At 30.7% G+C, this 15,237-nt stretch overlaps 1 protein-coding gene across 1 annotated transcript; it reads left to right on the top strand.

Moving 5' to 3' along the window:
- The first annotated feature begins 5,532 nt into the window (after nt 1-5,532).
- Nucleotides 5,533-7,955, top strand: LOC120082656 (transcription factor bHLH137-like). The gene is made up of 7 exons (XM_039037916.1): nt 5,533-6,131; nt 6,336-6,533; nt 6,643-6,708; nt 6,810-6,878; nt 6,984-7,067; nt 7,162-7,374; nt 7,478-7,955. Exons 1-7 carry the CDS (start codon nt 5,796-5,798, stop codon nt 7,571-7,573), a joined length of 1,062 nt encoding a protein of 353 aa, XP_038893844.1. The 5' UTR covers nt 5,533-5,795; the 3' UTR covers nt 7,574-7,955.
- The last annotated feature ends 7,282 nt before the right edge of the window (nt 7,956-15,237 follow it).

Below are 15,237 nucleotides of genomic sequence, written 5' to 3'. Positions count from 1 at the left end.
TTAAAAGAATTTAAAGTTATTACCTATGCAAATAAGGTGCACATTTCTTTTCGGTGGCTTAATCATAAAAACTCCAAAATTAAGTGTGCTTAGCTTGGAGCAATCCTATATTTAACCACAAGGAGGTAACATTGTTAACAAAATTCTGAACATGTTTGGAAAAGGAACTTTCTTGAAATGAGTTCTAATTTTCAAGTTATTTATATTAGAAGTTGAATCTGGAAATGTTGGACGAATAAGCAACCCCTTGCTAAGTATGAGCTTAGTTAAAAGAGTAGTCTCAAAAGGGAGGCCAAAGTGGCAACTAAACTCTTATTCTTTTATATGTAGGAGCTACGTCCATTGGAGAGGCCTACAAAGCTTAGGAAGAACCAAGTCTAAAGATTCGTGAGTGACTAAATGTTTTCAAATATGTACACAAAAATGGACTTGCGTTCCAAATGAATTTCATGCTAACATTCATGGGATTTTCAAGCAACTAAAGTTTACACTTATGTTTTAAGGGTTCATGTCATTTCCTAAGCATGATGTTTTAAGTTATTTAAATGAGTTTATTAATCCTAGCGTATGTTAAGATTGAATGAAAGAGTATTACAACTACATGTTTATAATTGTGAAGCATACATGTTGAATGGTAATAATGCTCTTATGGTGAAAGCTAGGTAAGTGTTAAGCCTAAAGCTTATGATGATCGAATTTCCTATGAATTTTACATTTCTAATATACCGGGTACCGAAGGTATAGAAGGTATCTGAGGAAGTACCTAAGGTGTTGATGGTACTTAGTCTACTCCACGTGCATGTAGATAGTTATTTATGAGAGGCCGAAGTATGGGTCTCCTGGCTACAATCTTTATAACGGGACCAAAGTATGGGTCTCATGACTATGAATGGATGTTGGGAGCTTGAGCTATGAATGCTCGTTCTCAACTAAGGTTTGACACTATGACTGATTATAACGCTATGATTAATGCATGATACTATGTAAGTTGCTTGAGATTATTCCCAGAATGTTTATTTAATTACATTAATGCTTATGAAAGTCTTGAGAAGAAATGTATTTCTATGAGTCACTCACTGGGCAACCAACTCACTGTTTTCAAAAGTTTTCCTTTTTTTCAGGTAGCGGTTAGTTTCCCCACGGTTGAATCTATTGCAACTTGCCATTCAAATTTCGGAGATTGAAGGAAGAAGCTTAGGTTAAGCTTGTTTTGATGTACACATATTTGGAGAGGAGTTTGGGACTTGTGAAACTCTTTTCTTTTTTTGGGGAGGGGACCTACGTTTATTCTTATTTTTTTCGTTGGACATATGATTGTTTTTGGAACTGTAATTACGTCTTTACGTTGGTTAATGTCATAGTTGATTTACTGCCAAGTCGTCTTTGCATATTGATGTTTTGAATAGGTTTCACTTAAGTTAGGCAGTAAGTGCAGGCAAGTAAGTTGGTAACTGCTGCCGTCATATCCTCTTTCGGTTTTAGAGGGTAAACCGGGAGGAGATGTGACAAGGGTTACACAATTTGTAGGATTCTACAAGATCAACTTTGAAAGACTATATGATAGCCTCATCGCCGAAATGATTGAGAGGATATTTCCATGCAATAGACTCTGTTCATTAAACGATTGAAGTTCTTGCTATGAAATAGCTTTGCCTACCTCAATCATCTTCCTCCTCAACTCAAAACTCCCCTCTAACCAAAATAACCAGAGCCCACCACTCTTGGGTTCTCACATCGAGAATACCAAGGCAACTAAGTGATAGTGTCCTCCTTTGGTTCAAGAAGTTCCGTTGTTGTTTTTTGTTGTTTGGGTTGTTCATGCTTGATTGAAGCGTTTGTGAATGTTCGTGAGATTTACTTGAAGAAGAACTCTTCAAAGGTATAATCTCTAAACTTTGTTTTTATTGAAAAACATGTTGCAATTTATATTTTATGCATAATCTGTTTTGTTTACTGTAAATGTTTATGTCAATCACAATGGGATTTGGACGATCCGCATCCGCTCGAAGGTTCTCTATAAAAATATTTCCTTTAGGGTGACCTCCTAGGAATTTTCCTACGATGCATATGAGTGAGGATAAAGCATGCTAAAAGGACCCCTATTGGTTTGTGGGGACAACTTCCACTTCGAGAAGCATTCAAGGCACTTAAGGATGACATATCTAGGTCGCAGGGATGCAAGGGAATGTTGGGGCCATCAGGTGCCAAATTTGGATTTTGAATCCTGGTTCGAATTAGGGCATTACAGATGGTAAGTCAGAGCGGAACCTCTCCCAATAAGATGTGGTCCGAGGACGAACCAAGCGGAAGCTGGTGGGCATGTAAAGACTTAAGTTCAGGAAGGATACAAGAATGAACCGATATCACATCCAAATGAGAGGGATCTTAAGAACATGAAAGTATGGTTTAAGAAATGCTCAAAAGAATTGAAAGTTACTACATATACAAATAAGGTACACCTTCCTTGTTAGTGGCTCAATCATAAGAACTCCAAAGTTAAGCATGCTTAGCTTGGAGCAATCCTATATTGGGTGACCTCCAGGGAATTTCCTACGACGTATATGAGTGATGACAAAGCATGTTGAAAGGACTAAGAACTCCAAAGTTAAGCATGCTTAGCTTGAAGCAATCCTATGTTGGGTGGCCTCTTGGGAATTTCCTACGACGCATGTGAGTGAGGACAAAACATGCTAAAAGGACCCCTGTTGGTTTGTGGGAGGAATAGTAGAACGTTCAAAGACCAATATAAAAGCTCATGTAATCATTGGGACGAGATTAGATCTATTTCTGGTATTTGGACACATCGAAACAAGCTCTTCAAAGCATACACTCCAACTTCCCTTTAGCCTCCGGCTCTTTGTATTCTAACGCTCTATTTTCGTGATGTTATTAATGATATATCTTAATGGGAGATGATGAGGGTGCTAAGATGTAACGACCTGAGTTTAGGAGGGGTACATGAATGAACCGATATCACATCTGAATGAGAGGGATCCTGAGGACATGAATGTATGGTTAAGAAAGGCTTAAAAGAATTGAAAGTTACTACCTATACCAACAAAGTGCACCTTTCTTTTCGGTGGCTCAATCATAAGAACTCCAAAGCTAAGCGTGCTTAGCTTGGAGCAATTCTATGTTGGGTGACCTCTTTCCTGAAAAGACCCATGTTGGTTTGTGGGGATAACTTTCACTTTTAAAAGCATTTGAGGCAAGTGAGAATGACATAGCCAGGTCGCAGGGACGTAGGGGAATGACGGGGCCATTAGGGTCCGAATCATGGGCCTGGGGTGTTACAGAAGATGTCCACCTAATGGAGATGTTCGGGTGCACCCCTGACCCTATGTTTCCTTCTCTAAAAAAAGTAGGTCTTCGAATTTTAAAAAGTGTCTAATAGACTATCAAATTTTCAATTTTATGTCTACAAGATTTTAAACTTTAAAAAGTGTCAAATAGATCCTTAAACCTTCAACTTTGTGTCTAATAGATAACCAAGTTTTATAAATTAGTATCTATTTAATGTATCCTTTGATATATCAACCATTTGTTTTTCAAATCTTACATATCTCCTAAACATGATATTGAAAGTTTAGGGTTCCAGTAAACATAAAATTCAATACTTAATCAAATATAAATTATCAATTAATTTTAAAAAATTTAAATATGCCAATGACTTATTAGATACAGAATTCAAATTGTTACTGCAATATGATTGATAGATTTTATTATAGTTAAAACTTGAGCAACATAATTCACAACATGTCTTGTATTAAGTCAGCAACATATTTCGTGTTGTGCAGATTTTGCATGGATATTTCCCCTTATATGTTGATATGTGTAGTGCATATTTGTTGGTTTACTTTCCTATCCTCATCGACATATTTTGCAACATGTCATGTAGGATTTCAAGACATTGTTATGTGACGAGTAGCTATATAATACTTTTTTCCTTATCTATCAATGCGTGCATGTGTGCAAACACATACACACATTGTGGTCTTGTTCCTTTTTAGGGTTAACCTCCTTATTTGAAATTTGTGTATTGAGAATTTTGAGCTTAGCTAAGCCCCAACCTTCATGTATTATGATTAAAAAAAATTAACTTTTTTAGTTGTGAAGTTATTCCAACTATCAATGATGGCTTGGCTAAATAATTGTTAGGGAGTAAGTGAGAACTTGGGATGAGTTTTTGATGTGGTATTGAACAGAGCTCAATCAAAGCTTGTGAAAAAGCTTGCTAGGCGAGGGGATTTCACACTTAGAGGGGGCCTAAATACATTTTATTGAGGAGATTTCATACAAAGTTTAGAAAAACATTATTGCAGAAGTGATGGAAGCTCAAACATAGGGGGGGACCTAAGTTAGAACTGAAGATTAAATTATATGTGAGTCACTATCAGAAAAACACTTCATTGTAATTGCTAATTAAATTCTTTATATAGTGAATTTTCTTTCCACCAAGCACACAATCCCCTCAAACGTAGGTGATATTACACCAAATTGAGTTATCAATCTATATGTCTCACTATATTTGTGGTTATTGCTTGATATTAGGTTATTCAATTTGTCAATGATCATGTTACAACATCGTGTTTTACATTTGAATATTGTGTTAGATTCATTTTATTTCTCTAGAAAGTTTAAAGGTTTATTAGATAGATATTTTTCAAAGTTCAGAAATCAAATGAATACAAACCTTAAAGTTTAGGAATTAAACTAGACTTGTAATTTACCTTTTAAATCGAGATTTATTAAAAGACATAGAATTCAAATTTAAAAAACTTAGACTTATTAAATACAATACTGAAAGTTCGAAAACCTATTTGATACAACTTTAAAGTTTAGTGACAACTAAACTTTATAATCTAACTTCTTAAAAGTGGTTTCATATAAAAGAGAATTTGAGTCTTCAATTTCATAGATAATCATGCATACTAATTATCATTCAACTATATTTAGTTTTAAGTAAGAATGTGTTCTCATAAAGTTAAAAGTAAACAGTTATAATCTTATTATGGTATGGTTTATTTTTATTGGATAAAAGAATAACTAATTAATAAAGCTTATATATCAAAGGAGACGTGGGTGCTCTCCAAGAGAAAGAACATCATTGCCAAACAACACAGAGATCTTCATTGCCAAAAAATTTAACCACTCAGAAGTATCAATTCAACAGTAACAAAGACTGATAAACAATTCAACAGTAACAAAAACTGATCAATCATACGACAAAAAAGAAACAAACTTTTTTTTTATATGGACAATCCCATAAATATTAATGTTTAAAAACAATTAATTAAATAAAAACAAGCAGTCGACACGCGGGGAGTTTAATGTTTTTCTTTTTTGAAATAGTTGTCACCAGCTTTTGTCCTGTAACAATCCCTGACCCAAACTAACTTGACTCATCAAATGAAAAGATAGCAATTACATCTTGATATGAAATATGAATAAACCATCTTTAATTTCAATCCAAATTAAAACTCAAATATACAAATTGAATTTATTCCCTTCCCCCCTTTTCAAATTTTACTTTCAGGAAAAAGAAAAGACCAGTCAATTATACACTGAAATTTTGCATGGGAATGCGTTACCAAAGATTTCAGCATCTTTTATTTCTCTCTCCTCTTTTCAATTTCTTTTATTTTTATTTTTCTTAGTCTTTATATAAGCCTGACCCTCTGAGCATTTCTTGCACTCACTTTTTTCCAGACCTGAATCAATAGCTTCCATTGTTTAACTTTCGAGCCCCTCAAAGCAAAGGAAAAAAAAAAATCAGTAAAGAGAGAGGGAAAAAAATGGCAGCTTTTTCATATCAATACCAACCATTTCTTCTTGACTCAATCTTTTTGCCCAACAATCCTCTCAAGATGGGAGGCTTTTTTGATGACCAAAACTTCAACAACAATTGTTTCTCTCAATTTTACTCTCAAGACCAACAACAACCCATTTACCATTTTCCTGATCTCTCTAAACAAAGCCCTGAATCTTCCACTTTGGTCGACCGATCCGATAGCGCCGAACCGCCGGTCGGAAATCAGTTGAAACCGGCTGTTACTGTAACTGTAACTTCCCCTTGTAGTAAGAAAAGGAAGAGCCGGAATAATTCTTCCGCCACCTCCGCCCAGTCCAAGGTCTACAATCATGTTTCAATCTTTTTATTTTATTTTTTTAGTTTTGAGTACTTTTGTAATGATTATGTGCAGCTTTAGTCTCTATTCTTTTATATATAAAAGAAAGTTAAAAAAAAAAAAAAAATAGATGCAGTCCTTGCAGACTGCAGTACCTAAATATTTGTATTTTTATAATAATCACTTTTTTTGGTGGGGGGTTTTCAGGGTACTACTGAGAGCACTGGGAAAAAGCAGAAAAATAAAGGGGAATTAGATGAAGGGAAAGAAAAAGATCAAAAGCCCAAAAATGGGAAAAAATTAGAGGAGAAAAAAATTTCAGAAGATGGTGGTGCAACCACTGGTTACATTCATGTCAGAGCTAGAAGGGGCCAAGCCACTGACAGCCACAGTCTTGCTGAGAGGGTAATTAATTATTAATATTATTAATTTCAAAATAAGTTTTAGTTATTAAAACAAAATAGAAATAGAAATATACCCCACACGCTAAAAACGACATGTCGTGTCATTTCAGGTGAGAAGAGAAAAGATTAGTGAAAGGATGAAGACATTGCAACGCCTTGTTCCCGGTTGCGACAAAGTAAAAAAATTATATATTCTTGATTTTTTGCCCCTTAAATTATGGTTATTATTAATTATTTTGGTGCTGAGAATTTGCCATGTGGGTTTGATGATAAATAGGTTACAGGGAAGGCCCTTATGTTGGATGAAATTATCAATTATGTTCAGTCCCTACAAAATCAAGTTGAGGTATACACTTACTTTAATCTCTTTAATCTCAATTTATTTTTTAATTAAATTACCCTTTTTTGAATATTACCTATAAATTCCTCTAATTTCTATTTTTCTTTTCAGTTTCTCTCCATGAAACTCGCTTCGTTGAACCCAATTTTCTTCGACTTCAGAATGGACTTGGACGGCCTCATGATCCAACCAGAGGTGAGAGGGAACCCCCCAAAAAAAAACCCCCAATTAAAAAAAAAAAAAAAAACTTCACCTTTTTTTTTTAATAAATATTGTTTATTTTGACCAGACGACGTCGTTGAGTAGTATAACGCCACAACTACCAGCGATGGCACAATGCAGCGTCGTGCCACCGCCGGCGATGATCGACACCACCCCTCCGACAACCCCATCTCCGGCAATCTCCGCCGGAAATAATTATCCCTTAATGGAGTCTTCAGCTAATTTGTTTCTATTTCAACAAGGGATAAGCGCAAATAACGCCTACTCCCAATCGTCTCAGGTAAATTAAATTTACAATTTTAATTATCTACAACATTATCTTTAATAATTGGGGATTTTTTTTTTCTTGAGGACATTACGGTAACATTAAACATCGTTTTCAGGATAACGTTAAAGTTTCATCATGGGATGTCGAAGACCAGAAACGAAAGCTTCTTATTTCATCAGGAATTGGCGACAGCTTATGTTACTTCCATTAAAGAGAGCTCTACTAAGAATTTCAATTAAATTTTTCTCTCATCTCTCATCCATTTAAATTTAAAAAAAAAAAAAAAAAAAGATTCGAAGGCTTGGAAGTGGACAGAGAACCTGAATAAAGTGGAAGTAACAAAAAATGGATGGACGACGAACACAGAGGATCGGATGTTTTCAAAGACATTAAATAATGGCTGCTCAAGTTTCGAGAATCTTCAGTGATTTTTTTAGATTAAAATAAATAAATTTATTTATTTTTAATGTATTAGTCTTAGATGAAAAACAATATATATTGGGGAAAAAAAACTGATTGGTTAGCCTTTATCCATTTTCATTTTATGTATGTAATTTCCATTCATCTGTTAATATATGCAATTTTTTCCTCTACCCAAACAGAGTTCATCTTTTTTCTTTTTTCCCGCTGCTTTTTGTTAATGAAACGCAATATTAGAATGTAAAATAAACTTTTTCAAAATGTCTTTGTTTAAGTATTTATTAAATCATTCCAAACAAGCCTTAAATTACAAGGAACAACGCGTCAAAATCATAGAGGGAAAATTTGGAGGAATCTTAGAGTTGTATTTTAATGAAATTTGGAGGGTAGTATATAGTGATTGAATAAGATGGGATTTAAACATGCAGTTATGTGAACAGAGCATTGTCTGGCAAATTGCTGATGTTGTCAAACTTCTACTGTGTTTGCTCATACAAAATGCCAAAATATATTAATCAATCACTCCATCAAATCCTGTTTACTTTATAAATTTTCTTATTCAAAAGAAAAAAAATCTTCTTTTTTCAAGTTCACTTAAGTCAATCATAAATTCTAGCTCATAACGTGTTGAAATTTTTTAGAACAATGATGGTTTAAAGTGTCATAGTTTACTAATATTAGATAGAAAGGAGGATGTCATAATTAACAATGATGATTTTCATTAACATTAGAGGAATCTTAATTATATTATCAAAACTGTAGAATCTTTTGGGATAAATTATGACCTAATCTGAATGACATAGACAAAATGGAATAATTTTTTCATGAATTGGGAAAAGGGGTATTTTCTTTTTCACTTTATTTTTTTATTATTATTGTTGAAAATTGTATGGCATGGCAAATCGAGATTAGTATTTAGCAAATATGACTTCAACTAAAGGAAAAGTGCAGAAGTATATGTTATAGACAGAATATAGACACACATAACAGCAACAAAAACATGAAGGAAATTAGGAAAGGAGATAAGGCAATGGATCCACTGGGGTTTTAATTTTAGTTAAGAGCATGAGATGATTTTTTTTTCTTGATTTTGTTAGAGGAAGTTGAAGTGTATCAAGTGTATATCACTACTATATCAAATATATATCAGTAGTATATTAAGTGTATTAAGTGTATTAAATGTATATCAATAGTGTATCACGTGAATTGAACTTGTCTTTTGTCATTTTTTACAAAAGTAATAAGTTTGGACTATGAACTTAATTTTTTAAACTTATTTTTGCCAAATCTTTTGTTTATTGTCTATTTTTTCTACTGAGTTTTTATTTGATTTGCTCTATTGGAAAAGAAAAAAAATTTGAAATGGGACAGTGATGAAGCCATTTACAAAATGGCATAGCCAACCAAATCTCTCATTTTGCCAAGATTCCATGTGAAGAAATCCCCATGAGGGTCATCATGTCTAGGTACATAATATATAGATTAATTGCTTCTTGAACCAAATGTTATACCAACAACAATAGATGTTAAATTACCAACTGTCTTAAAAATTTAATGGGAAAGTAAATTTAATATTATAATACTACTCTTCATTTTTAGATTGAAATTTGTAAACAACGCAACAAATCGAAATAATTAATATTATGAGAGAAATGACACTAGAAGGCTCGAATATTAGACCTTTTGTTGTGATACATGTTAAACCACTAATTAATCAACATAATTTATTAACTTAAGCTTTTATATCAGTTAAAAATTTAACCTATCATTTTTATTTTAGAGAAAAACATAGGCAATGTACAAAAATGTTTGCAATTAAATATCATCTTTAAAAGTAGAACATGAAAATCTTATTTTAAAAAATGGTAGTAAATAATCAACTTCCATAGTTGGACAACTTGGTATGGTTTGCATTAAAAGAACAAGAAGAAAAAAGAAAAATGAAGAATCCCATGATATTTCTCTATCGATTTCAAGTCTTATTCTAAGCATATAGACATGTGTTATTCACGAAAGTAGGTGATATTAAAGTAGTCACTATTTGAGCCCATAAATTCCATCTCACATGGATTCAAAATAACACAATTTCTGCATAAATTTGTTTCCCAAAAAATCACAAAATTCAACAAGATATCTACAATATAATGCCCCAATGTTAAGTAGAAAATCTTTGTGAGGAAAAAAGGAAAAATCTTTCCACCAAAAGGCCAAATTTTTCTCATATAAACGTCACATCTTTCACCTATTATCTTCACAAAAAGATAAAAGAAAATATCAATTTATACTCTTAAACTTTTGGGATGGTATCAATTTAAACCTAAACTAAGAATTGATCAATTTAAACCTTAAATTTCGGGATGTATCAATTTGAACCTTGAACCTTGAGTTTTATATCAATTTAAACGAAAAACTAATAATTATATCAATTTAAACCCTGAATTTTCATAAGTGTATCAATTTAAACTCTGAACTTTCATAAGTATATCTAAGTATATCCAAATAAAACATAATGGAGGGTTTAAGATGATACAATTATGAAAGTTCAAAGTTTAAATTGATACACTTATATAGGGCTTAAATTGATATATTTATTAGCTTGGGATTTAAATTGATATAATCCCCACATTTAGGGTTTAAATTGATACAATTATTAGTTTAGGGTTTAAATTGATACAAGACCTAAAGTTCAGTGGTATGAATTGATATTGGCCTACTTAAAAAAAATCTATATAATTAACAAACTTTTTTTTAGTACAGTAACTATGGAGCGGGAGATCGAACTTCCAATCTCTATTATAGAGAAATTTTATGTCAATTACTATTGAACTAATTAAGCTCATTTTGGCTGTTATAAACCAATTTGAACATAACTCAAACCAACAAAATTCTAGATGATAATTGTGTATAAATAATGCTAATTAGGATAAAAAGGGGAAAGAAATGGTTATTACAATTGGTAGCATTTTTAGGAATAATAAATAAATATATAACATCATTTAAAAAAATTACAAAAATAGAGAAGTCTATCAACGATAGACTTCCATCATTGATAGACTTCCATTGTTCATAGACTCTTACTAGTGATATGGTCTATCACTAATAGATTTCTACCAATAATATGATCTATCACTGATAGACTATTTAAATTTGTTCATATTTTTTTTTTAAAAAAAGTAATCCATGGGAATTATAATAAAAAATTACAACAGACCCACTAATTAATACAACGACATTAAGCGAAATATATACAGTTTGACATAAGAAATAAAAAAATTTCAATTATTTGCATTAACTGCAGACAGCGAAAGATATATTTAAAAAATGATTTGAAGTAATTAAGTTTTGAAGAATCTTATTGGCTAAAATGATAAAGAAACTGTGGCCTTTGTTATTATAGTTCATCGCGCATGACACTGTAGCTGGTAGATCCTATATAACTGTGTAATTAAATAATGTAGAGTTTCTTTTAAACAATAATTGAATAATAATCAATAAACCCCTTCGTGCGTTCAAAAATAATAATAAATAAAAAATAAGTTTAAATCTTAAACTTTGAATCATATTCTATTTTAATTCCTACTATTAAGATTATGTTAAACTTTTAAACATAATGATAAAATTACTTGTATTTTTAGATGCCTATGCGGTCAAATAAGTTAATCATGCTAAAAAATTTAGGATTTCAATTTTGAATTAAGTGGTAAAGTGATTTTCTATAGAAGATCTCAAAAGTCATTTTGCATCAAAGATTTTGGATGTTCACTATTTTAACACGTTGATGATTGATATTTACTTCATCTTCAACTTATTCAACTTATGCAAAATGCAATTTCATCCTTAAATAGATTTTATCTTTAAAGATTTGGCATAATCTTAACAGTAGAGACCAAAATAAACAATTTTTAAAGTTCAAAGACTAAAATAAACGTTTTAGTAAGTTTAGGAATCAAGATAAAATAAGATTCAAAGTTCATGACCAAAATAAGATTTAAACCTAAAAAGTAATATCTGCTTGTTTTGTTTTTTGAGAAGTACTTAATAGTTTAGGGAGGATGAACATTAATGGTAGGGTCGAATGAGTTGTCCATAAAATTAATCGAAATGCACGTAAGTTGATCTAGACACTTACGAATATTAAAAAAAAATGTAAATTAATATTGGGATTAAGATTGGAAAATTAGGGAAAAAAAGGGCAGATGCAGAATTTGTTTGTTTCATTAAAAGAAAAGTTATACATATATGGATAATCAAATGGGGTTTCCTTGTTGTGCAGCTGTTGTCTACCATAGCCCCCACATGTTGAATTGTTCTCATCATGATAATTTTGGACCCCAAAGTTGATCTTCAATATGTCCCATTCTATAAATATACATATCTTCACATTATACCAATAAAAATGTCACCCCAATTAAATTCTTATTTTTCTTTTTTTTTTTTAAACCAAAAAATCCATGCCCTTCAGTACCTATGTATCAATATAATAATAATATTTGTGGCAGTGGCTGAGATTAATATAGTACAAAATGAAAATTGGGATAATTATTGGATGTGAAGTTAAACATATGAAAATAGTAAATAAAAAAAATGAATAATTATAGCTGGAAATGGTGTAATTAGAATTATTTGCAACCCACCAGCCCATCAATTTGGTGTTTGAAGGGACCCTTATGTTGTTAAGAAAAATAGATATATAAAGGATGTAAAAGAGCTTTCATAGAAGCCCTTTCGGTAGTCCACTGACCATCCTTGCCTTCTTCTTCCAACATCTTAATGTATCCCCCTCCTTCTCATTTAATTTCGGTGGTCACCCACCTGATATCATCAATAACCCATTAATAAAATAACTTCAATATAAGCTATATTTCAATTAAGATCAAGTTTGTAATATCCATTTCATAATGTTATTTAGGAAAAATATACATTTTTCTTCCTTAAGTTTTGAGTCTAGTTTCAATTTGGTCTCTCGATTTCTAAATGTTATATTTTTATGCTTTGTTTGGTAATCATTTTGTTTTTATTTTTTATTTTTTTAAAATTAAGCCTACGGACACTATTTCCATGTCCAAATTTTTTCTTTTGTTATCTACTTTTCATTAATTTTTTAGAATTAAAAAAAAAAAGTAGCTTTCAAAAAGTTATTTTTGTTTTTAGAATTTGGCTAAGAATTCAATAGTTATATTTAAGAAAGATGCAAATTATTATAAGAAATGTGAATGAAACATGCCTAATTTTCAAAAAAAAAAAAAAAAAAAAAACAATTGATTACCAAACGAGGTATTAGTCATTTAATTGACTTTAACTTCAATTTAGTCCTTAGATTTCGAAATGTTACAATTCTACCATTGAAATTCGAGTTTTATTTCAATTTGAATCCTTAGATTTCAAAATGTACATTACACTTTTAATCATTACGTTTTTAGTTTGATTTCGATCTAGTCTATATATTTCAAAATGTTACAATTTTACTATTGAAATTTGAACTTTGTTCAATTTGAAATGTTAGATTTCAATTTAGTCTATAGGTTCAAAAATGTTACAGTTTTACCCCTGAGATTTAAGTTTTGTTTCAATTTGATTCTTAGGTTTAAAAATTTACACTACTAAGTTTGATTTTTCACTAAATATCCACTTTAATCTTTATTGTTAATGTCTATTAATTGATTTAAATAAACTATAATGATTATAATTAATTAAGTTTCATTATTTTTCATCCGTATTAAAATTAAATTTTAAGGTTTCACATCATAATTATTTTTAATTAATTAATAGACATCAACTAAACTGAAAATAATTATGGTAAAAGATGAAAGATAAAAATGTAAATCTTGAAACCAATTAACCAAATTAAAATTAAAATAAAATAAAACTAAGGATGAAATTAAAAAAAATAATAAAGATTAAACATATAATATTTTAAAAACTAGAGATAGAAATAAAAACTAAACCAGAACCTAGAAAAAAAAAAGTAATATTCCATATTATTTATTAGACTGTAATTTCCTTTTACAATATTTATGATAAAAATTTGTCAGCGGGATGATATTGTTTGATTTCTGGGGAACTGGTTTATTTTTCTTACCGAGGTTTTAATTATTAGTATTATTATTATTATTTTCCGTAGTATATAGCAAGGACTTATCGCAATCTACATTTTATTTTATTTTTATTTAAAATTTGGTGTGTGAGCCTGAGGTAGCCGACATTCATGTATGGTCTTGTTTCTCTCCGTTTGGCCTATGTCTTGTACTATTTCATAACATCACTCCGAAATTTCACCATCATCCTTTGACTCTATTTTTATTTATTTATTTCTTTTTTTAATTTAAACTTTCTGTATGAATGGGCGGACAAGAAGTAGAATCTCTCTATATTTATTACGACTCTGATTTATATTTATTGATTGATTAATTATTGTGTGTACCTACTTTTTAAAGCCACAATCAATTCACTGTTGGTAATTAGTTGCAATAATTAGGAGAGATATTAAATTCATAGGGTACTACTGTTTCAATTTACTCTCTCGTGTCATTTCAAATCTTTCTATATATTGTCTCTAAGATTTGGTTAAATATCATTCATCATTCTTATATCTTTTACCATATTGACAACATTCTATAATCTGTTTTATAAATATGAACAATGATGTGTAAAGATAATGTCAAGAAGAATTATTTTAAAATTTATATAATAGTATGAAAATCTTGACCACAAAGCAAATGGGTACAAAAATTGAGAAAAGGACACGATGAAAATTATTATTATTTTTAATTTTCCATGGCTTAATCCGGATTTTTTTTGGAGATCTGTTTGATTTGATTAAGGGTATCTGCGAATGAATGAATGAATGAGAGGCAGTGAAGTCTTTTTCTTTGTCTATCTTTTCAGTGAAAGGAAAAGGAAGTAATTTTGAAGATTTAAAAAATAATATAATAAATAAGTTATTGAGCCAAAAACCCTAAGGTCAGGCCATGGAATTGACCACTCTCTTCACTCTCTCTTTCCTTGAAACATCGCCAGAGCCTACACAGACAAGTGCTTATCAAAATGTATACTTTTCAAACGGTTAGATAATCAGAAATAATCTTCAAATTTTTATCAAACATTTCAAGAGAAGCATTACCAAGTGGGGAGATTTCAACATTTTAGGCTTGTTTGATATTGGTTATGAAATTGACTATCAAAGAGACAACGTAAATAATAAAGACATTGACACATAAAACTACAGTGTTAGTTACGTCTCTGGTCAAAAGAAGAAATAAGTTTTTGTTAGAGACAAAAATATCAAATAATATAGATTTTAGAGGTGCTAATAGAGTTAGAAATTTATATATTAATGTGACACCTCTCTAAACCCTAGTCCCAATAACAAATTCAACATTTTAATAATAACTATTTAGTTTATCGTTTTTTTTTTAAATTTTCATAATATAGTTTTCATATTTTGAAGTAGACAAT

The sequence above is a fragment of the Benincasa hispida genome, chromosome 8 (genome assembly GCF_009727055.1).
Source record: "Benincasa hispida cultivar B227 chromosome 8, ASM972705v1, whole genome shotgun sequence".
Taxonomy (NCBI): Eukaryota; Viridiplantae; Streptophyta; class Magnoliopsida; order Cucurbitales; family Cucurbitaceae; genus Benincasa; species Benincasa hispida.
The sequence above is the reverse complement of the archived record's forward strand: the minus strand, read 5'-3'. Positions and strand labels throughout refer to the sequence as shown.

What these genes read in the sequence shown, in the direction of transcription:
- LOC120082656 (XM_039037916.1), top strand. Translation starts at nt 5,796, where the DNA reads ATGGCAGCTTTTTCATATCAATACCAACCATTTCTTCTTGACTCAATC. An exon ending in CCACCTCCGCCCAGTCCAAG is followed by an intron (nt 6,132 to 6,335) that starts GTCTACAATCAT and finishes GGGGGTTTTCAG; the next exon opens with GGTACTACTGAGAGCACTGG. An exon ending in TTGTTCCCGGTTGCGACAAA is followed by an intron (nt 6,709 to 6,809) that starts GTAAAAAAATTA and finishes GATGATAAATAG; the next exon opens with GTTACAGGGAAGGCCCTTAT.